Consider the following 27964-nt stretch of genomic DNA (forward strand, 5'->3'; position numbering starts at 1 on the left):
AAAAAACAATTAGAAGACAAAGGCAGGGTGAAAATAAATTAAAATTTGATTGGTGTTCTGAAAGATATTTCTATTTTATGATCTAAATTAAATTGTTTAAAATAAGTGAACAATTTCACATATTTTACAAGAAAATTAAGTCTTGAAAGAAGTTTGTAAATAAGAATGAACAAAATTTATAGTTAAAGTTCTAGAATCATTCCAATCATTTTACTTACATTTTTAACAAACCAATAATTTTCCAATGTAATACATAAAAGTACAAACAGTATACATTTTATTTTAATCAAATCTCAATAACCACATTGAAAAACTTTTGTTGCAATTGTATGCTTGTAAATAAAATCCACTTTCTTAATTTCTGAACCATCCAAAAGCTGTTTTCATGTGAGCAATTTTTACAATAGTCTTTTAGTCTTTGTATTGTATTTTCTAAATTTCTACTCCCCAAATCAAATTACTAGATATACTTATAGTAATCTAAAATGTCTCAATTTTACGAGTAACTTTTCAATTCAGGATAAGAGAATAAATACATTAATACAAGGTCTCACATAGAATCAGAGATTTTATTAGCACACAAGATCAAATCAACAGCTTAAACTTTAGCTCGTGTTTATTGCCATTCATCAAAAGGGAGATAACCATGTTACACAAAACATTGATGCATTGCAATTACATAAATAGCAAAAGAGTAAACAAAAACTAAAGGACATCAATATTACATAATTACTGTTCAACAGTGTTTAACAACTTCAAAGGAAGTGAATAAATTAGTTTAAGTGGCTGAATGCAAGCCCCCAGAGAGCACCATCAAATTCTCAGTGTACAAACTGCTATGTAAACAATTTAATGTTCAATCAATAGTCTAGAATCAACAGCAGTCCTAAGCTCAAGTGTTCAATTACACTCCGGAATGCAAGGTTCTGATGGATTGGACTCAACAAAAAAAATACTGTGATCAGGTGCAAGATGGTCGTATGCTATATTGATTCATTAGGTCAGTGCAGTGCTTCAGTTGCTAACAAGGTCTTCAGATCTGTTAAAATATTGACTAGTGGTTGCTGCAAATGTTCCATCTCAGTTAAGCTTGTTAGGCGCAAGCTTCGTTCATATAATTTCTTAACGGCAATATTTGTACTTTCCCTGTATTAAATGAAAGAAAAAAATTTTAATTTTTATTTTTCTTCTATGGTAGTTTATTTATTTCGGACATTACATGAATTCGGACATTTGCTGTTTTTTGTGGTCATTAAATAATTATTTTAATATGTATTATAAAACTAGCGCGCTGTATAATGTGCTTGTCCATTTTCCAATGATTCTAACCCAATTTCCTTCCATTTAGCTTCTTTTTATGTAAGAAAAACGAATTTCAAATGTGTTAGTCAGGTTGTTGTTTTTTCCTATGTTACCCGGACGACTTTACCTCTTCCTAGAGTTAAGACTATATTTTTGATTGGCTAAGTCTATACTAATGAGCCCGGCAATATTTATTCTGTTTTTGGAGCTAATTTATTTGATTCATAAGCCAAGTTTTCTAATTCCATACAAAAAAAAAATGAATACCGGTATGTTGTCCGAATTAAATTACGATTTTCTTACCAAAATTTATTTCGGACAGACAGTTTTGGACATCAATAAAAATGATCTTATATTATATTTGTTCATTTGTTGTTGTTGTTTTTTTAATAGAGAATAAATGGGCAAATGTTTGGAGTGAGCTTGGTACATTGAATGAAGTTAAATGCTTAGATCTAGACCTACTAGATAGATCTAGATTTATATAGAGAGAATATAGAGAATTCAGTTTGGCAAGAATGGCTATCGTAACCTGTAGGGGCCTACTATACTACAAAAGATCATCTGTATTAGAAATTTATTAAATTAATAAACATAAAAAAACACAAACATTCAACACACATCTAATCATGCAAACCCCAAACATTCAACACACATAAAATAAACAAACATAAAATAGGTCTATAAGTCGGTGCAGAAATCACTATTCCAGTGACCAAATTTTGGTAGAATAAGTGTGTTCATATTTTTATTTTTTGTGTTCGTATTTATGCATAGTTTGAAAACATCGTAATGATTTCATGTGAGGGGCTATGCCTGGGGATCTTAAAATTTAGTTAATGTTAATATAGAATTAAAATCTGAGTTTATTGATGCCTAAATATAGAGACTGTCCGAAATAAATTATGGTGTCCGGAATCAAATAATGTGGGTCAAATGTGTCCGAATTAAATGAAAACACACGGCCTCTTTGACCTTAAATATAATAACAAATATAGGTTAGGGGAACAAATATAAGTAGTCATCCTTATTCTCCTTTAACTAAAGAAGATTTTGATATGTCATTTTCTTTTCTATGTCAAACCATTGTAAAATAATGCGCTGTCAAAGTCAAACTTTCAAATTTGGGCCTATAGGTGTCCGAATAGCATAAACTACTATTTTTACTGTTACTGTTACAGCATAAACGCAAAGACGCAGATTTTCTTTTAGCCTGAACGCAATATTGAAGATTTTTTTAAGGTTATGTGAAATGACTTTTTGATAAAAAATTGTGGTTCTTAAATCCTGAGAATTTTTATTCTTAGTATATTAAAACTGCCACTTCAGTAATATTTCAAAGAAGTATCAATTTAGATCAAAACACTTAAACAATTAGTTTTTAGAATGAATTTTTTTCTTTGACAGATATAATGACCCTCTAGTTGGGAATGATTATTTGGTGACTGTATCCTTAATTAACTTTAAAAAAAGCATAACAAGTTTTTTTTAAGCTGTTTTTTTTTTCTTTAAAAGAAACACAACCATATCACACTTCTATTCCTAGGGCAACTCACATTTTGAGGAAGCTGCAAAAGGCACCATTCAATATTAGAAGAAGTTTTTTTACAGCTGAGAAATTTGTGCTGTAGATATCCATGCTGTCCTCTCCATCATAATCATTGTTGTTCAGAGCAACAAGTGGAGCAGTCAAATCACAAAGATGACTAAATACTGCACGAACAATTTTCTTTTTGGCTTGGACTGTCAGTGTTTCTGAAATACATTGGGTTTATTTTGAACTAGCAATTTCTACACAGTTGCTGTAAATAGTTTTAGTTGAGTTTTTTGGTTCATGTCAGTTTAATGTTTTTATTTAAATTACCAGCAAAATTAATTGAAGGATAAGTAAATATTACTTAAGGCCCACAAAATTAAACACACACTAAACGAAAACATAGATTTGAATTTATTTGATTTCATGGAGGGATAAATGATGAAAAAAAAATCTCTGTTGATAATACCGGTATTGCATCTATGCATTACATTAGGTTCTTTGATTTATGAATGTAAATAGTTAATTTTAAATGTAAATATTCTATTTTTTACAATTAGAGAAAAGAAAAGATAGTATATTTTATATCCCAATAAAACTGTAATATTCCTTAGTATAATTAGCAATAATAATAATAATAATAATTTTATTTATAAAGCGCTGTTAACAAACAAAATGTAGGCTCAAGGCGCTGAACATTACAAACATGACAGCAAAAATGACAATTAATCTAAAAAAGTTTTAAACAGGTCTTAATGTTCTTCTTAAAAGTGGTGTAGCATGTTGTCTGTCTGAGATCTATGGGGAGTGAGTTCCAAACCTTTGGTCCGTGCACTGAAAAAGCCTGCAGACCGTAGCTTTTGAGGGAGAAACGTGGAACCACTAAGAGCGTTGAGTCCATTGAGCACAGGTCTCTCTCGGGGACATATGGAGTAATCAGTTCGCTAAGGTACAAGGGCATCTCATTGTTATATACACACTGATGACAAGTGTGGTGACCTTGTAATCGATTCTCGCTTTCACGGGAAGCCAATGGAGTGTGTGCAAGAGCATAGTAGCAGAATCTCATCTTGTTTTTCTAAGGACTACTCGGGCGGCATTGTTCTGAATATGTTGCAGCTTGGCTATTTTGTCATCAGATATAGCTGCTAGCACGGCGTTGCAGTAGTCAAGGCGGGAGAGTATGAATGCCACAGCTAGCGTTTTTGTTGACTCCATTGTTAAATATGGTCGGGTCTGGCCTAATCTGCGCAGCTGCAGATAAAGACCCTTGCAGAGCTGACTTATGTGTGGGTCGAAAGATGTGTTGAGTCGAAGAAAACTCCAAGATTCCGCACTACATGGACATAAGGAACCTGGCAGTTTGTGATAAAAAGAGAACATGTGTTTTTGACTTATGAGACGTTGTTCCGAGTGCCAATCTTAATTATTTCTGTCTTGTCTTCGTTAATCTGTATTTTTTTTTTTCTCAACCATCCAATTGCTCACCCTTGCAACGGTACCATTGATTTTCTCTGCCAGATGCGACACCTCTGAGGGTACTGAGGAATCGTATAATTGTGAGCCATCAGCAAAGAAATAGTGTAAGATGCCGGTTGGACGTATGACACCGCTGAGTGGATATGTATACATAGTGAACAGTACTGGGCCTAGAACTGATCCTTGGGATACTCCGTATTTCAAGCGTAAGCTTGTTGATTCTGTCCCATTAACAATGACACTTAGGGTGCGTTCAGTCAGGTAGGATCCAAGCCACTTTAGGATGATTCCTGCTAAACCAAAAGTGGCAGAGAATCTGGCCATCATAATGTCATGGTCTAGCGTATCAAAGGCTGCGGACAAGTCCAGCATGGAAAGAATTGTCGGAATTGTGAAATAAGTCGTTTAGTACCCTGACCACTGCTGTCTCTGTGCTATGGCACTTCCTAAAGTTAAACTAGTTGCTAAAGGAATCCAATATTTTAAATTATTTCTTCATAATAAATCTAAATCTAGTGGGGGTTTATTCGAAATAATTACTAAAGTCAATAAAATTTGAATATTAACATTTGGTTTTACAATGTGCCTCAAGGAACATTTTTAGACCCTCTACTTTTTCTAATTTATAAAAATGACCTACCAAATCGCATTAGTTCAGATTATTTACAGATGATTGCATAATATATAAAACAATAAAAACAACACAAGATATAGAAATTTTACAAAGAGAATTAGATGAATTACAGAAATGGGAATCATATTGGAGCATGTCTTTCCACCCAGAAAAATGTCAGTTATTAAGAGTAACGAAAAACTAAAACAAATACCTATCTTATTCAAGGTAAACCAGTTAGTCTAAAAAGGGACAATATCTTAAGTGTAATAAAAAATGAAAGGTTACCATGGAACCCCCATATTGATGAAATTATTTAAAGAATTAAACAAAGCATCAGGTTTATTAAAAGAAATGTTTACAAATAAAAGAAAGGACATAGAACTCAAATGCTATTTAACCTTAGTTAGGCCAATATTAGAAAAAGCCTCCTCTGTTTGGGACCCCTCAACTCCAGAAAACATATGTAAAACAGGTGTAAAATAGAGCAGTAAGATTTATAACAAAAAAAATTTTACATTTGATTAGAGCAGTGATAGGCAAACTTATTTAGGAACAAGCCAAAAACTTAAAGTAAAGGAAAAGTTTTGGTGGGCCAACATAAGAAAATTTAGAAATTATGCATTAAATCTAAGACTATCAAAATGATGTTAATCCTATTAGTTCAAGCTGCAAGTGCTTTGATAATATTAATGCTTAGATTACATTTGGCAGGTAGTTATTCTTAAGGTTGCACTAAGGTCTTCATCTTCCAACTATTAATGCTAGATTCTCTAGTCTGCTTATAAATATATAAAGTTGCTTTGCACACATTCTCTGATCATGAGAAATTAAATTTGGGAAAACGGATTTCATTGTAAAATGATTTACATGTTTTGAATGTTCCTTCAGAGAAGAAAATAATCTACTTCCTAGTCCAAACCTCCCATAGGATGATGGGGGATGGCCACAGGCAGGGCATGAACCCAAGACCATGGAGACAGCCAAACGACAGTACAGCATTATCTATCATAATATTGCATTTTCTTAATGCAGGTACTTTCAAAATTCTTAGACCTTCCACTAATTTAATGAAAAATGTCTGGCCCTTTTTTGCTCCCTTAAAAGAACGCATATAGGCAAACTCTTTAGTATTAGAAAATGTTTCTTTTAAATATTCAGTGATGGGAACTGACTTTGCAAAAATTTTAGGAAATTTTATACACCAGCGTTTGTCTACTCGCGGCGTACCGCAGCTGCTTCAAAAAAAGAAGCTGATGAATATTTTTTAAAAACTAAACAGTACATTTATAATGAGACTTTAAATAATGTTAATAATTACACTATGCATGATATAAAATAAGATTATTTATTCCACAAATAAAGACATATATCTTAATTGTATCCACAATGATATAAAAAAAATATAACAGAGTCTGAGTCATCATTTGGTTCTTATCTTTTTTGAAGTTGTTGGAGTTGAATTATGAGGTTTCCTTTTTTTAGGCAAAGCTCTGGCTTTCAACTTTGATTTGATGTTTTCAACCAATGCATGTACATTTGTTTTACTATGAACAATCTTTTGTACATTAAGATGGGAGAACTTAGATTTTTTTTCTTCTTGCTGAGCCTGGAGTCTAGTTTTATATCTGGTCCATGCAGTCTGTACATGAAAAATTAATGCCTTATCAACAGGTGTTGTGGCAACATCTTCTCTGTGGAACAACTTGAGAGAAGTTGTGTGTTTTGATTGTAAAAAATATCTGACTTTTTGAAATGCTTCATAAGTTTGACACACCATTCTGTTTGTTTTTTTAGTAATCAAACTGTTCATAAATGAGAAGGAGCTCTCTACTCTGGGCCCACTAAAAATACTTAAGCAGCCACTAATCATTTTAAAAAAAAGAGGATATTGGTCTGGGTGGCTTTTAAAATAAATGGCCCACCAGTGATCAATTCTGTCCTTAGCAAAGTCTTTTGACTGGAGACTGCTGTCTATTTGGATCTGTCTTATCTCCTCTTGAACAGCAGCAACTTCTTCACAGTTAAAAAATGGCATTTTCTCTGCTAGTTGGCACAACATCTTCATATTTTGGGAGTGTCCAACTGTACCAGGGTTTATTGCCCTGAGTAATCTAAGAGTTTTATTTTTTAAAGCAAACTTTTGCAACATATATTTGGCACAGTCTTTGTATGCCACTAAAAGCTGATTGAGAAACATTTCTGAAACATTTACTTTAGATTGTCCAGTATACAGTAATGAATAGTTTAAAAAAACATCTTTGTCTAAATCAAAATCTGCTACTTTGGAAAAATCAAAATCTCTAACTGTCTCAGGTTTTACAAAACAAATTAAAAAATTTTTGATAAGTTGAATTTGCTCATCAAAAAGCAGATGAATTCTTGGTTCTTTTGATTCAAATAACAATATAAAAGATTTAAACAATGGCAAGACTCCCAAATACAAATTTAAAAGCTGGTCCAGTTTAGGTCTAGAGAAAAACAATTTTTCATAAATTCTAACTTTTCTTGCTTTTCCTGCAGGTGTTAATGTTTTACATCTCAAAGAAGACAAAATTGAATAAATATTTTTTCTACTGTCTTTAGAAATATTCTTAAGAATATTAATAATTACACTATTGTAAGCCATTTTATCTTCAGCTTTTAGCCAGGCATAGTAGAAAACTGTTAGAGGTTCTAGGTTATCAACAAGATCTACTGAACAATCCAATACAGATAGCCACCTATGTGGAACTCTTTCCTTTGGTCTGTAATACTTTTTACCTAATGATAATGATATGTCTTCTAAGAAAGAATTGAGGTCACTACCAAAATTGAAATCAGTGTGAAGATCATCAAGTAGATTTTCTACAAATTTATCAAAATGTTGACAAAACAATTTCACAATATTGTGGACATGATGACAAACATCATTATCAATATCTAAAAGTTTTGGAGCAATGGTCTTTAGCTTAGTTAAAAAACCTTGTTTACATCCAGTCATGTAGCTAGCTGAGTCAGTAAGACATGAAACTAAATTACTAACTGGAATGTCATCTTTAGTGAACTGCTGCATAACAGCATTGTAAACAGTGGTTGCATTTACTGTAGTTAAATGAATTGAGGCATAGAGGTGTACTACACTTTCTTCCTTATTGAAAAATGATACCAAAATGTTGAGAATCCGTTGTTTACTTCCTTGACTGGTTGCTTCATCCAGATTGAGTGAAAATGGATATCTGTTTAGAAAGAAAAGATGTGATCTTAGTTGCATTGAAAATTTTACAATAATTAGATCTAGAATAGTTCTAAATTAAATATAAAAGTTACATTCTTGAAAGAAATAAAATTAACTTACCTTTTCATATCAGCAACTAATCTTTTGTGAAACACAGAAGAAAGTCCATCTCGAAGTTTGTAAGATGTAGATTTTCTATCCATAGACAATTGTGACAGAGCTTTAGAATCTCTGCTGAGTTCTTGAGCTAGAGCAACCAAGTGAGGAGCAATGCTAAGTGGCAGAGAATGCTCAGCAATAAAACTACATAGTAAGGCTTCCTGGTGTGACACCCTATCTTTCATGCTTACATATACAGCTGTTGCAGGCTCATTACACAATGTAGAACACTGGGCTTGTAAAACATTAGGTGCTAAACCATAGATAGTTTGTATTGGCTCAGTCACTGCCTGTTCAAGATTTTTTCTGTTTTGAAACAATGCTGGGAGGCTACTTGAAGATTTAAGAGTTGACCTTGTACTTTGATGCTTTTTAGAAGTTGCGTGAATTTTAATAACTTTTTTCCCAGCAGAACCATACTTTATTTTTTCTTTACAAATGATGCACCAGGCGACCCCAGGATCTTCTAATTTCCTAATATAGCTGGAAAGAAAGTCGCCCATACAATCTTTCTCCTCCATCCATACCCATTTAAATTTATTCTTGACATTTTTGTCAATTTGTTTTATACAAGCGCTTTCTCTGTTTACTATTTTAATTTTAACACTACCGTCACTGCCTGACATTTTAAAAACAACTTTGAACAAGATCACACAATGTCAGCATAAGAAAACGAAACTAAACTAGATCTAGTAGATCTAATCTAGAAAAGATTTAATGCGCGAACTGCACGCAAAGAAATAATCCATGAAAAAAAATAAAAGAACAAAACTAGATCTAGATCTAAATCTAGATCTTCAAAACGAAATTGATGCGCAATCATTCACTATAGATCTAAAAACCCGACTAGTTCTCTCTAGTGAAAACAAGATCGAGATTTTAAAAGTTTTGCGTGGGATTTTTTCAACCTTGTAGATTTAAATAGACTAATATCGGATGTGCGCGTGTGCAAAAGATATTACAGTATTTCATTTCGCATTCTTCATTAATGGGAATATAATAAAATCGATTTTTTTGTTTTAAAAAAAATCGGATTTTTTAAAAATAAAATATTGGGGAAAAAATCGGATTTATTGTCGGACATAATGGATCGGACGATATTACAGTCTTATTTCGCATTTTTTCATTAAAGGGAATATAATAAAATCGTAAAAAAAAAAAAAAAAAAAAAAAAAAAAAAAACAGGTTTTTTTTTTCAGAAATGTCGGCGGGAAAAATTCGTCGGATCTTTTTTTCGGACAAACGGGATCGGACGAAATTATCGGAATTCCGACAATTGTCGGAAAATTCCCATCACTGAATATTACCAATGTTTCAAATCTGTATTTTTTATTTTTTTTTATTTTGAAAAGAAAACGTGGCAGGCAGGATGAAGCTTCTTGGCAGGCCATGGGCTTTAGTTTGCCCATCACACTGAGCCATTATTTACAAATGGAAAACAAAACCTAATAAATACTCAGAAAAATACAAAGATAAAGGCACATTTCTTATTCTTTATGCTAGGACAAAGTCATACAAGTGCTCTTTCTTTCCCTAGTGCAGTTAGAAATGGATTGCCTGAATCAGCCAGGATAACCAATGACTTAGCAGAGTTAAGCTGCAGATTAACATGCAAAACTAGATTTACACATGAAATGCGTAGGAGATAATTATCTTCTCTTTTGAAGTAAGATATGTAAGATCAAATAAGATATATAATAGGTTGGAATATAATATACTTTCCATAAACAAAGTAAAACTACTGACTTGTTTCTTCTAAAAGTGTATCTATCCAGCAAAACTTCACACACATTTGTGAACGCCGCCATTTTATCAAGCCATAAATGTCAAAAGATTTTTGAAAACTTTCTTCCATTTTTTGCTTCAAATTTCTTTTTCTTGCAGCATTTGTCTACAAACAAAATTTATTTCAAACTTTTGAGATGTTTTTTGCAAATGGTTTTTAAATAGAAATTGACAATAAAAATGTATAAATAACTTATGAGGTGTACTAAATGATGCCATTATAATTATTAAGTAAGCTACCTAATACAATGTTGCAAGAAGACTTGATTTTACGTCTCAAAGACAATTTGAGTATGAGGCATACAGACATGTTGAGGCACCCTGAGATTTACTAGAAAACTGCTTGTTGGTAAATTTATCCAAGATAATGATGTAATTTGAGCAACTTAAAAAATGGTTCAATATGAAACTTTTTTTTGCCGATCTCAGACACTAAAGATCAATATTTTTAAATGAATTTTTCTTAGTTGTAAAAGCTAATTTTGTTAAATATTTGTAGTGGGATAAAGGGAATCATATTTTTCCTACATGAAAGCAAAGACCAGGAAAGATCTGCCTTAGAAAGTTTGATTGTTAATGGTAGACCTCAGAAAATAAATTATTTACAGTATAGACTTACACAATTAACACTCTCCACATCAAAAATCCTGGCCAGGTTTAAATGGTTCAGTCCTGCACAAATCTGACTTTTTTTCAAATGTTTGCCTCCAGAATCCAGAAAACAATAGGACAATGACTTTTGAATGAGTTCTTTCATTGTTCTTAAATCCTACAAACACAGAAGAAAAGTTCTTTAACAAATATTGAAAATAGTAACAATTTAGAAAATGAAAAATGTGCATCTTAAATTTTTCCTTAAAGGCATAAATTTCTAGCAAGTGGACCTCATTCACCAACCGTAAACAAACAACATTTAGTCACATGATCTTATTGATAAAACAACGGGAAAAAACTGTCACGTGACAACCATCATGAATTAAACATGAGATCGTAAATTATATAGAAGAGATAGAGCACCACGTGGCTAAATGTTGTTTGTTTACGATTGGTGAATGAGGTCCGTTGAAATAAATGTCACACCTGATTCAATGGATGTTGCCATAAGAATCTATATATATAATTCTCTTTATGGCTCAAGAGTTTGGACACGCAAAAAGAAGTAAAGGAAAGATCACTCTTATATTTCTGCAAGTCGGACGAACTAGGGTTACCCTACGAAAAAAAAAGAGGGGGGGAGAACAAGTAGTATTCACCCATCACAAAGTAGCAGGGCTGGACCGTTGTGACCAAAAAAGATCACTCTTTTTTTTTTATTTCTACCTCACGTAAATTTAATGGCGAAAAAAGAGAAGGGTGGGGGGGGGGGGAGGGAGAACAAGTAACCTACTCTGTATTCACCCATCACTAAATAGCAGGGCCGGACTTAACCATTGTGAGGCCCTATGCGAAACGAAATTCGCTGGGCCCAGTTTGGGTAGGGATACGGATTATAATTGAAAATTAAGAGTTTATATTAGAAAATAAATTCGTCTTTGCATTTTATTCATTCTTTACTACGTACAGAATTACTTTACGAGCCTTGCATGTAGCAAAGTCATACAGTATAACATAAACTCCTGGTAAATCGACAGGAGGCCGCGGGGAATCTGTTATTAGTTATAATATGGTTTAATTTAATAATGTATACACCTAGAATTAGCGCGGGTCCTATGAAAGCGTGGGCACATTGCGGACACAGGTTGCAGTGGCCTATGACCGGCACTGCAAAATAGCGGCGTATGCTATGACGCGGTCGACTAGTATCAATTAAAAGTAGATTATTTTCCCAAAAGATCTCAAGTATCTATTAGATCTAGGTATATAGGGTATTCTTGAAATACCCAATACAATATTTAAAACACAATTCAAGCATGAGATTAAAAACTTATCAGTCAGAGTTTTACCCCACTGCAACAAGAATGTATGAATATATTTGTTGTGTTACATTGAATAGCAACATCTTCTTATCAGGTTTTCAAATTACATGAGAAAATTCCTTTCATTGATAAATAACTTTATAAAAGAACAAATGCTACACTATACTCTAACCTGTTCTGTGACTTTGCCAGAAGGAATCCTAAAATATCTCAGAGCCATTTCCTGGTACTGCATTCTCATATTGTGATACACGTTTTCTCTGGCATCATCCATAGCCTCTCCACGCTCATATTTACTGAGTCCCTCCTCATACCACTCTATTGACTAAAGAAAAACACAAATACTTTGGTTATATGGTGGTACGGAAAAATCTAGACCAAGCATAAACTAAATAGTTAATAATAAAAGAAACTCTGCAGTAAGATCTTTATGAAAAGAATAAAGTAAAACACAGATATCTTGGTTATATGATGGTGCTGAAGAATGTAGACAAAAACCTAAACAAAATAGTTTTAATAAAAGAAGGTCTCATCTAATGAACAGTAAGATCTTTATGAAAGTATGGTGTTGCTTTGAATCTATCAATCAACCTTTTTCTGGAGCTGAATGTTTTTAAGGCTCATTAAATGGCAGGCATTATTAATACATGGGTCAAACCAGTTTATACTTAGGCTTTACATTTGCTAGCACAACAATTGTTAGAATCCCTTTTTGATAAAGTCAATTTTTTTCAAACTTTTTCTTTTGAGGTTTCTTGCTTCGCTAGTGGTTTTCTTCTAATCTTACATATTCGTGATTGCCCACTGTGAGTTTTGGATTAAAGATGTAGTTTGAAAATCTAGCTTAAGTCTCAGTTCTTTCTTAAATTAGTTGTAATGTATTATTCGCTAACAGAGGAGACATTAGATGGTGAGTTTTTTTTAAATATACAGAATATGATAATGACAAAGATCATGAAATATTAGATAGCCACTTGTTGTGATAATGGCCCAGGAAATGGTATATATGAAAATAGCATATCTGATTTTTAGCTGAAAGCTAGAAACAAAAAAAATGGGAATGGTTTAAATTCAAGTTTTTTTCAGAGCTGCTGTCTAGCTTACTGCTCAATGTGACTTTTGCTTTCACCAAATATTTGAGATAATAATATTTCATGAAGAAAACAATTAGAACTTTAATATCTCTCTGTCATGCAATAATCACATGTTTTCCCAATAAAACAAGAGTTATTTTTAACCACCACACACCCTTTGTTACAAATTACACTAGATAAACTACAATTATGAGGGCCATGCTAAATGGACTTCATCATGTAACAATATTAACATGACTAACTTTCTGCAGGTGGTCTTTCTCTGATGGGGTCAAGGTCACTTGGGTGTTTGAGTTATTGATGGCAGCAGCAGCCAACACATGCAGATAGGCCACATTGCTGCAGATGTAGCCTGCTGTGTTTTTATCATTCACTGATTCAAACATGCTGATGGCCTTCAGGTAGTTCCGCATACTTTTATCCCAGACTGCTTTTATGGCTTCATATGTTTCTTTATTAGCTGCAATATCAAGTTCAAGATTATAAGAATATTTCTTCTTTTGAATATTGTGTTCATCAAAAATTATCCATTTAATTTTAATGAACAGAGAGGACCTAATGATGGCAGCTTAACACAAGGATGGTGAAAACAAACTAAAATTTGGCTTAACTAAAAAGAAATCTTATCTAATCTTTATTTTTTTTATTTAAGTATTTCAATATGTTAAGTAAAAAATATAAAGTTGGAAACTTCACAAACTGTATTGTGTCCCATCAAGAACCTTTTCCAAAATGAGACTTTTTTCATTGTAACATAAATATAAGCATTAAAGAAAAAAGGCCATTTTATTGGGTCAATATTAACTCTGTATCAGATTCAAATTGAACATGTCTAAAGTGTATTCTAAATTAGAAGAATAAAACCATTTAAAAAGGTCTTCAATCATATTCCGCATGTTAAGAGTGATTCAAATACAACACCAGTGTTAGTAAAATAATTCAATAGGAAAGATTTTTTTTTACCCTAAACCAACTTTTGCAAGTGAATACCTTATATGAAACCTCCAAAGTTTAATTTTAAAAAATACAACGCATGAAACTGACATAAAAGTGAAAATTGAACTTACTGATCACTTTCTCCTTACAAATCTCCATCTGTGTGTTGCCCAGATTTAGTATGCAGGCAGCATGATTTTTTTTCATCTCTACTTTGAATCCAGCAGGTTTTTTATCTAGGACAAGCAGCTTGGAAGCTATTTCATACAAATCATTAGCAGCTAGCATATTGGATTCCTGACTAATGGGCCATTCATAGATCCAGGAGTTCTCTGTTACAAATATTTAAGCAATACAAAAAGATGTTAATTTATAATTATTAAATGTGATTGGCTTAAAATAGTTTAATTGTTAAAGTGCTCCACAAAATATTGATACTTATTCAGCCATAAAATAAAACTATTTTAAACTAATGTCTTACTTGGTGTGGCTAACAAGGCCTGCGCAGAATGGAGTATAGCTGCTTCTTCCTCGCCAAGATCTTCAAAGTCTCTGTGGCACTGAGGCCAGTTGGAAGATATACAACAGCGAGCCTTTGCAGCTAAATATAACAGCATGAGGTAAAGTTCCTTGTCCTGGTTTTCATTTCTCACACTTTTATTAATCAGCTCAATGCTTTCTGAAGAAATTAAAATAGAAATTAAGAATCAGAGTTAGTATACCTGTGGGAGAACAACTATCAATAATTGTATGTTTGTATGTTGAATGAAAAGAATAAGTAAATATCTAAATATCTGAGTTATTGTAGTGGCACTAGTCAAACAGGATTATGCAAGTACATTTACAAAACAAAATGGAATTTAAATTAAAGCAGGTGACAATTTAAGAAAAAAGAAAGAATTGATTTTCTTCAATATTTTTTAAGCTAACAAATCAAATTAAAAAGTCTAACCAAATCAAAATTATTATTTAGATTAATACAAACTGTAATCCATTTTGTTTTTTAAAGTAACTTTAAAATTTGAACATCAATTATAGTCTCCTTTAAAAAGTGGGGAAAAAAAAAAAAAAAAAAAAAGCATTTAAGTTATAAACAGTCAAACCTCTTGATTTATTTGAAATAAGTTAAAGCCAATATTTTACTGTACCAGCAGACATCAAATTTTTTTTTCTCAAAACAACTTGATGTATGATAAATGCCATTAAATTACAACAGTTATGTTATGTAGAGTGTCACTGCTAACAAGTTTAAACAGTTCTTCAATTGCTCTTTTCTAAAGGTTAGTTGAAGTACTTAACACAACAATATAAAATTAACACTTGCAAAGTATTTATCATTATTACATGAACAGGTTAATGACAGAAGACCACAATCTAGTCAAAACAGCACATTCTTGAGATGACTGCGTAACCACCAATCGGTACGTGACGTTTCGGCGCCGCCGTCGCGACGGGCCGTTTTGGCGCGAGATATCATTTGACGATAATTTAATAAGCACGTAGCTTTTTTTTTAATGAACCCTTGAATTCCAGCTTCTTCTTCTTCTTCATCGTTCTCATTGTTATGTTGGAGTGTTCATATGACTAGACCAATACATGAGATGAACTGCGCAGTGGTTTCCAAATCAGGGAGCTCTCCATATAGTTTTCTTTCTATTGGGGTGATTTGGGGCCAATTCCAGCGACTTAGGCAAATAACCATGGTGTCTATGTATACTTAACTTAAAGTATTTTGAGAAACATGGGACATGTATTATATTTTTACTTATTATTAGCAAGTGTTTGGTATGTATAGCTGGAGATACCATACAGTCATTAAATAAACCAATGTTAATGTAAACAAATAATTGCATCAATTTTTAGTCTATCATCGTTTCATTTTGTTTTTAATTTTAAAGTAATATCTTAAAAAACTTTTTTGAAAATAAAAGTGTGCCTCTTAATAAACACACATACACAAGCCAAAATGTTTATTAAAGAAAATGATGTGAAAAACAAACACACATTTACATTTAGTTCGTGAAAAAATATGTCTTAACACAAACACTCATGCAAAACATAGATATGAATAATTATTTTAAAAGAAATAATACAATAAACATACATAATGTATTTCGCGCCAAAACGGCATCGCCAAAACGTCCTGCTTCGACCACCAATGAGGTTTGACTGCAATTTACCATTTTATTTGTAGTTTATTTCTTCCATTTTATCCAAGTAAATCTCTCTAAAAGCATGATTTATAAATTCTTTCATTCAAACTTCCATGCAAATATTAAACACAACAACTCACCATAGCAGTGTATGGCATAGCGCAAATGTCTCAGAGTGTGTCCATATTTTTTTATCTCAAAAAACTCTTTTGCTAGTACAAAATAAGTAATGGCAGCTTTCCTCAAGAGCTGAAACTTGGCCTGGTCATGCCATGTTTTAGAATGAAATTTGCCATCATTCTCTTCATCTAGACTGGAACTCAGTTCATCATCTGCATTCTCCAACACTTCATTTGTGAGTGTAACTTTCAGGGTCAAATGACCAATAGAACCAGAAAGTGTGTTATCTTTATCTTGGCTTTCCATTTTATAGTGCAAAGGTATGGCAGAGAAAGGATCACTCATTCTAGGCTCACTTTCACTTCCTGAAGAAATATCCTCCTTTCTATCACTTACTGAAGAGATGTCCTCCTTTCTATCACTTCCTGAAGAAATGTCCTCCTTTCTATCACTTCCTGAAGAAATGTCCTCCTTTCTATCACTTCCTGAAGAAATGTCCTCTTTCTTATCACTTTCTGAGGAAATTTCATCCTTCGTATCACTATCTGACTCTGTGTCATGTGTGTTCACTTTTCTGTAAAGATTCAATGGTTTGTAGAAGAGGGGTATGGCTTTAGATGGACTGCAAGTTTGTTGCTTTTCAACCAGACCTATATTTTTACCCCTTGGCAAGTCTTTGTCTACACAGTTGAGGCCCTTAGGGGTAAAATAAATTGATATTTAAAAAAAAAAAAAGAAGCACATTTGGAACAAAAAGTTATAAGTTAATTACTTTCAAATATACTTTTCTGAATGAAACTGTCACAAACCGACTTACAGATCATGCAAGCAATAAAATTTTTTCAAAAGCTATAAATAAATCCTTAAATAACATTTTTTTAGATGCTGTTAATTTAGATGACCTAGGTAGAAACCATAACATGTAATATTTAAATGTTAAAAATGTTAAACCTTGCGTATATGTGATAATGCCATCTTGCAACGCTCATCAGTTGTACCAGCTATTCGACAAGCCTGTATAACTTCCCATGCTTTTTTTTTAACCATTCCCCTGACAACAAGCTCCTTCAGAGCTACAGAATTCTTTATCTCTTCTCCCTCCGGAAACTTTTCTAAGTAACTTTTATTCTCTCCCTTGATAGCTTTCACATTGTCAACACTTAGATGATCCCTGTGAGTTCTTGCCTTTGGCTCTTGACCGTTGTTTTCATCTGAACTGTTTTCATCTTCATCATACAAGTCAGAAGGCTGGGACAAAACAATGAATAGAATAGTAATGAATAGAATTACAAAGTGTCCACTCAGAGTTGTGTGTGTGTTTCAATAAGTTAAGCCAAATTATTTGTTCTAAAGCCATTGTATACAATGTAAAGATCAACAAATTTAAATTCAATCAAAGAATGTGTCTGAAATTATTTAAGCTGGATCCATATATTTAACAGACAGTCCTGTCATGAGTGCTCAGTCTCAAATGAACAAGCATTTTAAAATAAATCAATGTAAGCTTCTTTAATCTTTCAACAGTAAAAACAATTTAACTTATAGTCTGAAAAATCAAAGCACTTTGAAATACCTGAAATTTATTAAAAGAAAGAAGGACAAAAAAAATAATAATTCAGATGTCGTCAAATTTAAATTTGAAACAAAAAGATCTCATGTTTTTCGTGAGATAAGATGTCAAGAAAATTCCTTGCCACCAAACTATGAACTGAACAAACCCAGAGGCTGCATAAAGAGAATAAACTGTTAACCACCAACAGGGATACTTCCATTAAGCTTAGTGATCTTCCATTTGGTATTTATACCTAAATGTACAGTAGCATTTCATTCTATTTCATGACAAGGTGCTAGGTGGATGTAGCAGAATAACATTTACTTGGGTAGGACTTTTAAGATGGCACTATTCAAAATTAGCTACAGCCTGATGTTGATTGATTGTTTTAGTATGCAAGATAACACAACACTGGAGTAATCAAGGTGGGATATCAGGAAAGCAATAGTAAATAAAGACTAAGCTAAACAACTACAACATTACTAAGCAATAAGTCATTTATTTCAAACAAATATCCTAACTAAAACATATTTCAAAAATTACTCTCACCGGCTCTGATATTTTTCCTTTCTCCTGCCAGACATCATGCACAGATTTGTCTGGAACCCACATGTCGCTCAAGTGAAAGTGAGCCTCTGCACAGATCTGTCAATGCATGCAACATTTAAGTCATAATCTTGCTGTTTTCATTTAACCTTTTTTCCCTAACAAAGTTATTTATAACCTACTAACTCAAGAATTGTTATCTTAAGTTTTTTAAACTTCTAGGTAAAAGAAAGTAACAACAGGGAGAGAACTAGAAAATAATCCAAACAAAAAATACAAATTTGGAAGATAGAAAAATTTCATAAACAGTCCCCTAGCTACTGGAAATAAAAAAAAAAAAAAAGACTTTTGGCCTGATTATTTCCATCTAATAATTTGTACATGTCAGTCAACTTCAATTTGTTTTATCTTTTAGCTTTTATTAGGGCAGTGTAGCAGTAATGATTTTCAATCCGATAGTTCTTGTTGCTCCTTCACAAAATTCGCTGATGATGCGGCTCTTCTTGCCCTGCTCTCAGAGAGCTCAGACGTAAATGAGTATTTCAAAGAATTAGAACACATTGAGGAATACTGTAAAGATAATTTTTTATTATTAAATGTAAAAAAAAACAAAGAAATGATAAGCGATTTTCGCAGGGACAAGAAGGAAAATGATATTGTTTCTGTAGCTGGAGAGACTATTGAAATTGTGCAAACCTTTAAATACCTTGGTACTATCCTAGACAATAAACTAAATTTTACTGCAAATACTGATTATATCAGCAAAAAAGGGCAGCAAAGATTACGACTACTAAGAAAACTGTCCTCGTTTAATGTTAGCGAAAAGGCCTTGGCTATGTTTTATCACGCTCACATCTGCAATATTTTCAGTTTCAATATCACTGCCTGGTATGGCAATCTGAGCATTAAAAATAAGAATTAACTTAATAGAATCCTCAATGCTGCTGGCAAAATCATTGGCAAAAAACAAACCCCATTTGGGCAGTTGTTTGAGACAAACATCTATAAAAAAGCTAACAAGATCCTCGAAATAAAGAATCACCCTTTGTGTCAGGATTTTGTGATTTTACCATCACAAAAGAGATACAAGACACTGATAGCAAAGACAAACAGACACAAACACTCTTTTGTTCCCCTGGCAATCAAATCATTAAATAAGAACAATCTGGTATAAACTTTGTCACATGTAAATTATGAGTGAGTCTGGTGTGAATGTACACTTTGGTTTCTTATAGTTATAATGTTTTTTGTTTGGTGTAATGCACAAATTGTAAGACAAATTTCCTTACGGATAATAAAGATTATTATTATTATTATTATTATAACATTCTTCTTCTTTAAATACAGCTTGTATTTCATCAACCATTCTTATTTTCCTTTAGATAATACAACTATATCCAGGGACATAGCAAGACTTCAAAATACTTTTTTTAATAAGCCTGTGTTTACATAAATGAGTGTAAAACTATCTATCTTTAACCAATAATTATATCTATATCTAAATGTGAATTAAAAAACATCTATTTCAGACTGTTATTAAAAATTATAAATATTTTTTTCCTGCATAAGAAATGTACTACTGTAATACATCTACTGCTTCAATTAATGACATTTTACAGCTGTTATTGAAATAGTTAAACAAATAAAAACCTGGGCATGTTTTGTTTCATCAAGGAGCCGAAGACAATTTTCAAACATTGCTCTTGCATCAGCCATTCTTCTTTGGCCACTTCTCTTCAAGTTGGTACCCACACGATGACAGAGTAATCCAACAGGTACAGTGAATGGGTTGTCTCCCTCAGAGATCTCATTCTTACAATAGTCAGTCAAGTCATACAGTTTCACCATGTCGTCATTTTCACCTATACCAAGAAAAATGCAACATTAATACATGGGTATAGTAATAAAGGCATTATCTTGAATTTCAAAGATTAAGGATCAGTGCAGTATGACTATATATTAACCAAATACAACAATTTTAAAATCGATTGAGACTAGAGTGTCCCAAAATATTGTATGAGAATGTAAAGTTTTGCTATAAACAAATAAAAGTATTACTCATTAACTTATTATGTAATAATAATGGATAAGTATCTATCTTGTGCTCAATATGTGAAGTACAAGAAAGCTTTTAAACATCATTATACATATATCTATAATAGAAAATTCTAGTAATTCTATTAATTTAATATGAGAACCATAATCTAACACTTGAATAAATATTAAACTTTTTTTTATAAATCTTACTTTTGTAGAGCCAGTAGGTATGGCCTTCAACAGCTGCATTCCTTCGAATGAATGACATTATGTTCTGGGCAATGTCAAGAACTTCATTAGGATCAAATCTGGAATTTTCTAAGTTTGGAATGTCTTCAGTTCTCATGACTTCATATTTCTGGGAAGTTTTAAACAGGGAAACTTCAAAGGATACATCCTATGTTCTTATAACATTAATTAAAAAGAGTAAAGTATGCAATGAATTTCAAAAGTTTACACAATACAATTAGGACCTGAGAAATTAACTCATTATAACAAAAATCCAATCATAACCTTACAAATTAACTCAGAGTAACTTTGCATGTCATAGCATATAAATGCATAGCAATCTTAATCTTACAAATAAAATTATAATACTTTTACAATGATGATGTTATGATGACAGAGTAATTTTAGAAAGTTATCTTATAATACCTTCACAATACCATTAACATGGTAACACATTGCAACTTCAGGAACATTGCTCATCAGGTTATCCAACCAGTAGTCTAATCCTGTCAGTATGTTAATTGGCGGGGACCTAGCATCTCGCAATCTCAAGCTGATACAAGGCCGTGGCGTTTCTCCACTGCCAAATATAGGCAGGTCACTATCAATTAACATACTTATGTCTTCAAATTTCCATAATGTCTCATGATGAAAACCTTTGAGATCCTAAAATATTTTTTTAAATATATCATAATTCATTTTTAAAAAGAAAAAATTAAGTAGTAATTTAACAGAAATAGATTCAATTTTTACACTATTAACATTTTTATTTTAAAATTCTTGAAATTTGAGGGTAAAAAGGTATAGCCTACACTATTCTATTTAATAAAATACATATCTATGTTAAATGTACAAAAAATAACTTAAAAAGCTTACTGCTGCAATTAGTAATATTATTTGATGTATAAAGTGGAGCATAGCTTCAAATCTTTCAAATTTGGTCAAACCATCTCTGATTTAGAGAATTAGTGTAGTTGAAAATGAAAAATTTTTAGTGTTTAGTAAAACCAAAATCTGCATAAGTATCAATGGCAGACCTGCCTACCATTACGCAAAATGCGTATTCGTTACGCAAAATCTCCCAAAAATGACCGCCAGTATGCAAATACAAATTTAACCCGTCGCGTTACGCATTTCATATGCTTTTTTTTCTCCTCTCTAGACTAGCTTACAAGCGGTCAAGGAGGTCACGAAGGCGCCGCGCTAAGCCATTCTGTGGGGAGAGGGGGGAAACAGAAAAGGTGCCCAGATCTATACATTGATTTGTTCTTAATAGCAATTAGATGTCTAGAAATGAAGAACGCTAGAGTGAGGGAGTGGCGGGTTGGTACCAGGTTGGTACCGTCAGTTAGCTGATACACCAACATGACTTTTTTTTTGTAAGTTCATTAGTAGAAATTAATTATGTTGGTGCATTCCTGATTCCCGTATTCATTTGTATAGAAAAAAATATCGAAGTGCTATCGATTCAAAACACATTTAGTGACATTGTAGATATCTAGTCTAGATCTAGATCTGGATTCTAGATCTAGAATGATAAGAATCTAGATAACTTGATAAAAACAGGAATAGATCTAGCTAGTCATTACGTTATGATTCTCTACATTACTCTACAATCTAGTTATAGTATGATTTAGAATTTAGATTGACTAGATCTAGATCGATAACATCTACTACCATCTAGTCTAGATCTAGACTAGTCACTAGATTCTTAGTCTAAGTATAGAGTAGATCAAGGATGAAGGTAGGCCTACGAAAGTTTGGAGTAGACCTACGTTTGTAGCGGATCCACGGCATCGATTATATTCATTATATAGACATAGATCCAGATCTAGTCTAGATATCATCTCTATTGATCTTGATTTAGATTGTAGATCTAATCATGACATCTAATATTATATATATATATATATATATGACAAAATAGTGGATCGCGTAAGTGTTACGCATTCTGGTGCCAAAATACGCATTTTGACCGTAAGTGTTACGCATTTGGACTTTTTTTGGTAGGCAGGTCTGCAATGGTAACCAGCATTCATGCTATGTACTATATCAGTTTAGCAAATATCAAGTTCCTCAAAATATTCCTACTGTGCTGCACCATTTAACCACAGAAAATGTAGGAAAAAGGGGAGAAACTTAAGAATAAATTACAGCATTTACCGAACTTACATCAGAAGAATCTGGGATATGATGTACTTGTCTAGATTTGTCCTCCGCTGTTTCTAGCGCTGTACAATCTTTACCACCAACACTTGCTGCAAAACTTTTGAAAAAGAATTTATTAATGTAGAAATGTTTTTTTTTAAAGATTTCCGGCAGCAATATCAACAATCTTACTAAAATAATTTTTTTTTTTAAATCTTAACTGTTTAAATGATACACCAACACTAAACACACTAAAATGTTTTTTTAACCTAACATAATGATAAGCCACTAAAAATACTTACCTGTGGCGAAGTAGATTCATGTACATATTTTCTGTGAAGGAATCTCTCTTTTGATTAGCACTAACTAGCCATTTAGTCTGTCAAACATACACAATACATATTTAAAAGCTTTATAAGAGAAGCATATAGAGTTTCAAATATCTTTTTTTTTTTTTGTAGTAGCATATACCCTGTACATTTAACAAAATATAATCCTCTGTCTTTATATCAGTAAGAAATGCATCTAATTATCAGACCTGCCTACCAAAAAAAGTCCAAATGCGTAACACTTACGGTCAAAATGCGTATTTTGGCACCAGAATGCGTAACACTTACGCAATCCACTATTTTGTCATATATATATATATATATATATATATATATATATATATATATATATAATATTAGATGTCATGATTAGATCTACAATCTAAATCTAGATCATTTTAGAGATGTATCTAGACTAGATCTGGAACTATGTCTATATAATGAATATAATCTACTCTAGATCTAGGCTCAAGAGTGTTACCGATGCCGTGGATCCGCTACAAACGTAGACCATAGGTCTATTCTATACTAAGAATCTAGCCTAGATCTAGACTATATGGTAGTTATCGATCTAGATCTAGTCAATCTAAATTTTAAATCATACTAAAACTAATTTCTACTAATGAACTTACACAAAAAAAAAAGTCACGTTGGTGTTTCAGCTAACTGACGGTACCAAACTGGTACCAACCCGCTACTCCCTCACTCTCGCGTTCTTCATTTCTAGACATCTAATTGCTATTTAGAACCAATCAACGTATAGATCTGGGCACATTGTGTTCACCCCACCTTTTCTGTTTCCCCTCTCTCCTCACAGGTGGGCTTAGCGTGACCTCCTTGACCGCTTGTAAGCTAGTCTAGAGAGGAGGAAAAAAAAAGGATACGAAATGCGTAACGCGACGGGTTAAAAGCGTATTTGCGTACTGGCGGTCATTTTGGGGAGATTTTGCGTAACGAATACGCATTTTGCGTAACGGTAGGCAGGTCTGTAATTATATACAAGTTTTCTGATAGAAGGATAGCATTACCTTATCTTCCTGTCCTTTAGCTATCACATTTTCATAGTATTTCTTTAACCAGCTCCATTCTTCCTAAAAAAAACATTTAATTTTGATACAAATTAAATCAAACATAAAGCATCATAAATTGTCATTCATTTTGTTTTTCATTTTCAAATTAATTTCTTTTGATGTCCTTTAAATGTTTATTTATTAAGAATAACCCTAACTGTTCCCTCAACCAATTGATCCAGCATTTTTCAACCTTATATGCGACCTGAGATGAGAAAAAAATGTCCCTCTGAATGCCTTTGCAATAAGCGTTAGGAGAGAGCACTGTAAGCTCCCTCTTTCCGATTCAAACTCTGTGACAGTAAAACAAAAAGTTGCGTGTTTTCAAATCACAACATGAAAGTGACTCCACCTATATCTGAAATAGGGCACAAATTCAAATTTTAAATCCTATCAGCATACCTCAAAAGAAACATTTATTAGCTAACCAAAATTAGAAACAAGAACTATAAATTAAGTTTGATCATAGCATAGTTATATTTTTAAATGCAACATAATTTTCATTAGTACCAAGCCCACTAGGGTCAGAATCATGGTATTAACCTAATGAACTGTACTTTACTTATCTTAAGAGATTAGATTGACTTAAAAGAAAAATACTCTTCATAAACAATTAACTTGTATGTTAACTATTGTGTAGAGTTGTAATAGACAGAGCTGGATTTAGGTATGGAGAGGCCCCTACACCTTTTCGAAAGTCTTAATAAAAATCCACTTTTTAACATCATACTGATATCTAATAGCTAGACATATTTTAAAAGAAAGAAATGGACTACTTTTAAATTTTACCTAATTTTCCTACTTTAAATAAACAAAAGTTACAATTATTTAATACACAATTTTAGTACCAAAAAAAATTTTTTTTTAAATGTTTTTGAGCTAGTGGAGAGTAATACTATGGGTGATCCAGTACCGTAGATCGGAAACTGCAATTCTGTATTATGAGCATGCTACAAGTGGACACTTCTTAACCACAACAAAAATGTCATCAGTAAAATGGCTTCTTCTGTCTCTAAAGACAATGGGTGCGCATCATGCCTCCTGCGCCTCAGAAGTACCCGTGGTAAGTATTAGAAATCACATTTTTACAGTGGTGATCCTACCTGGGATCAACTATTGCAAACAGACTAAATTTAGACTTTGAAGTGACAAAAAAAAATGGAAAAGCTGCATCAATGGTTGTCAAACATAAGATTAAAAGCATTGTAGGTAAAATGCGGAATAAGTTGATATACTGTCTAAATTTTAAACTTTAAAAATCTCTTTTGTGGAGGTCCCTTTTTTATGGAGCCCAGGGGCTGCAGCCCCGCCTACCCTGCCTTAAATCCAGCCCTGGTAATAGATCAATTACTTAATTTATCTAATTTACTTACTGCTTGCATTTTAATGAGATTTTTATGAACATCGAATTCCTCTAGTAGTACAGTTTTACTCACTCTATGAACCATAATACTGATATGTGGAGAGTTACTGTAAGGCATTTTAAGCAAATCTTTGATATTCTGAAACACATATTAAGTCTTAAAAATGCATGAATCTCTTTTTTTTACTCATAGAGATAAAACAACAAATTCAACATGTATAGAGAAACATAAATGTATATGTATTTATTTAAAGATATGTATATAAAGAAATGTATAAAGAAATGTATATATATGTATTTATTTAAAGATAAAATACAAAACGGCAGAAATAATTTGAAAAGATTAATTGAATAATCATAAATTGTTTTTTTTTTATTTAGTTAAGAAAATTTAAACTATTTCATAAATAAATTTACTATTCGCATACTAAAAATATAACAGTTTGGTGAAATGAAATTTTCAAATAAAAACTTACTTTGGAAGATGAAATTACATCCACTTTACCCACTAAATCTTTATAGGTATCAGCCAAATTTAAGCTATTAAAAAAATTAAAGCAATTTTGAAATTACAAGACAACTAGATCTATAGGAAATGATTAAATTGCAATCTGACTTTCACAGTATTACTCATTTTCAATCATAAATTTTTTTTAACATTTTATTTACTCCCATGACAAAACTGGACAATTAAATTTACCTTAAAAAATCTGAAAATTTGCTGGGTCCTGGTCGCATGTGATGATCTGAAAACATAAAGTATCCAGACCGATATCGATCACTGGGTGGATGATTAAGGTCAGTATCTAACCTTATAGTTGAAAACTGAACTGGAAACTTAACTGAAGTGTATTTGACCACAGCTGAGGACTTGAAGTCCAAAGAAACACCTGGGTGCCCAACAGGTGCTAGAGGGCCCATTTTCTAAGTTGAAAAGTAAGAAGTAAAAAAAGACTGGCAATCAAAATTACTTTTTACTAAATGAAATTTAATATAAAATACATTTTTAAATTATTGGAAAACATTATTATTTTGATAGAGGTTCTAGTCTTGAAATTGAGGGGGCTTGACTAAAAGTTGTGAGGTACGTTGTGGAATAGAGGAAAATAGCTGGCAGCAAAATGTCTCTGAAAGAGACAATTGGAGAGCTCTCACAAAGGCTGTGGGACACACTTTTGAGACCTTAATTGAAGGGAAGCCCTTATAATTGAAGACAGGTGCAGAAGACGAAAAGAATGCCAGTGGACAAAAGCTTTCTTTGCATGAGATACAGAAAAATATGCCGTTGCATCTGGCTTTACGTAGTCATATAAAACACTGCATTTATTCTTAATCTTTGGAAGTGAAGACATTGCCATTTTTTTTTTAAATTATTAAATATATTTTATTATTGTTATTTAATTAAAATTTTATCTTAATAACTAGTAATAATTGATATTTTAAAAATATTTACTTTAGTTATTTTTAAATAACAAAAGTTAAGTCAATGAATGAATGATAATTCAGTATAATTGTACTATAATTAATAATAAAATCATTAAAAATTATATAAGTCAAGTAGATTTTTTTTTTAGTAGATGCATAATAAACTAAGATCTATATATCTAGAATCTAGATTGACATGAATTATTGAAATGCATTGTCCATTGTCACTACACTTTTCAATCATTTTATCATTCATGTGTCAATCTTAATCTTAGTCAATCTAGAATCTCTAGATAGATCTAGATATACTGAATTAATCTGAATTATACTTAATACTGATGTATATATAGTCAATAAATATAGTGCAGCACCTTATTATTAATTATCTTCTCTTTTGAAGTATGTAATTTGTAAGTTAATATTTAAGATAATATTATAAAATATTAATATTATTAATAGATGTTTTATTACTTTTAAGTCATATTTTTATACTAAGATAAAGAATATTAACTTCAATTAAGAGTTGAGAAGTTGAGACTCTTAAGAGTAAGACTCAGTCACTCAGATCAGCAGTCTGAGTCTAGATCAGTACTGACTGAGTCTGTAGTAGAACTGTAGTCAGTGTAGTCTGTAGATTTGCTTTGTAACTTTGTACCACTACCACTTGTCAGTCTTGTCTTTACACGAGTTTACTACTTTTTTAACTTTACCATTTTTTCATCCGCTGATCTTAATTCATTACAGTAAGTATTTTTCAGATCCATGATAATCGTTCTTACATTAGTCTACTAGTTAGATTAGATCTAGACTACATCGACATATATAGACATCATCTAAAATCTAAATCAACTTATCAAGTGATACTGTCTTAGTGTCTATAGTCATAGTGTAATAATAATATAGAGAGTCTAGATCTAGATTCTAGATCTAGTTAGCTAGATCTACAACTTAATTTGGT

At 32.1% G+C, this 27964-nt stretch overlaps 2 protein-coding genes across 3 annotated transcripts; both read right to left on the reverse strand.

Annotated features, from left to right (window-relative positions):
• Positions 1–175: 175 nt before the first annotated feature.
• On the reverse strand, positions 176–27964 carry LOC106066566 (uncharacterized). 2 transcript variants are annotated; one of them, XM_013225621.2, is made up of 21 exons: positions 27717–27961; positions 26282–26505; positions 26058–26121; positions 25592–25720; positions 24177–24239; positions 23122–23198; positions 22844–22937; positions 21098–21337; positions 20654–20801; positions 20057–20268; positions 18410–18505; positions 17260–17556; positions 16329–17004; positions 14517–14714; positions 14167–14367; positions 13342–13559; positions 12178–12330; positions 10709–10858; positions 10051–10195; positions 2859–3057; positions 176–1146 (listed from the first exon to the last, which is right to left on the reverse strand). In XM_013225621.2, the coding sequence occupies exons 1-21, from the start codon at positions 27768–27770 to the stop codon at positions 1002–1004; spliced, it is 3783 nt and encodes a 1260-aa protein (XP_013081075.2). In that variant the 5' UTR covers positions 27771–27961; the 3' UTR covers positions 176–1001. The 2 variants fall into 2 exon arrangements, with proteins under 2 accessions (XP_013081075.2, XP_055886714.1); XM_056030739.1 differs by lacking the exons at positions 176–1146; positions 10051–10195 and having other exon boundaries at positions 2916–3057; positions 27717–27964.
• Positions 3068–9482, reverse strand: LOC129926480 (uncharacterized). Its single transcript, XM_056030752.1, has 2 exons — positions 8266–9482; positions 3068–8146 (listed from the first exon to the last, which is right to left on the reverse strand). The coding sequence occupies exons 1-2, from the start codon at positions 8928–8930 to the stop codon at positions 6352–6354; spliced, it is 2460 nt and encodes an 819-aa protein (XP_055886727.1). The 5' UTR covers positions 8931–9482; the 3' UTR covers positions 3068–6351.

The sequence above is a fragment of the Biomphalaria glabrata genome, chromosome 1 (assembly GCF_947242115.1).
Source record: "Biomphalaria glabrata chromosome 1, xgBioGlab47.1, whole genome shotgun sequence".
NCBI classification, from domain to species: domain Eukaryota; kingdom Metazoa; phylum Mollusca; class Gastropoda; family Planorbidae; genus Biomphalaria; species Biomphalaria glabrata.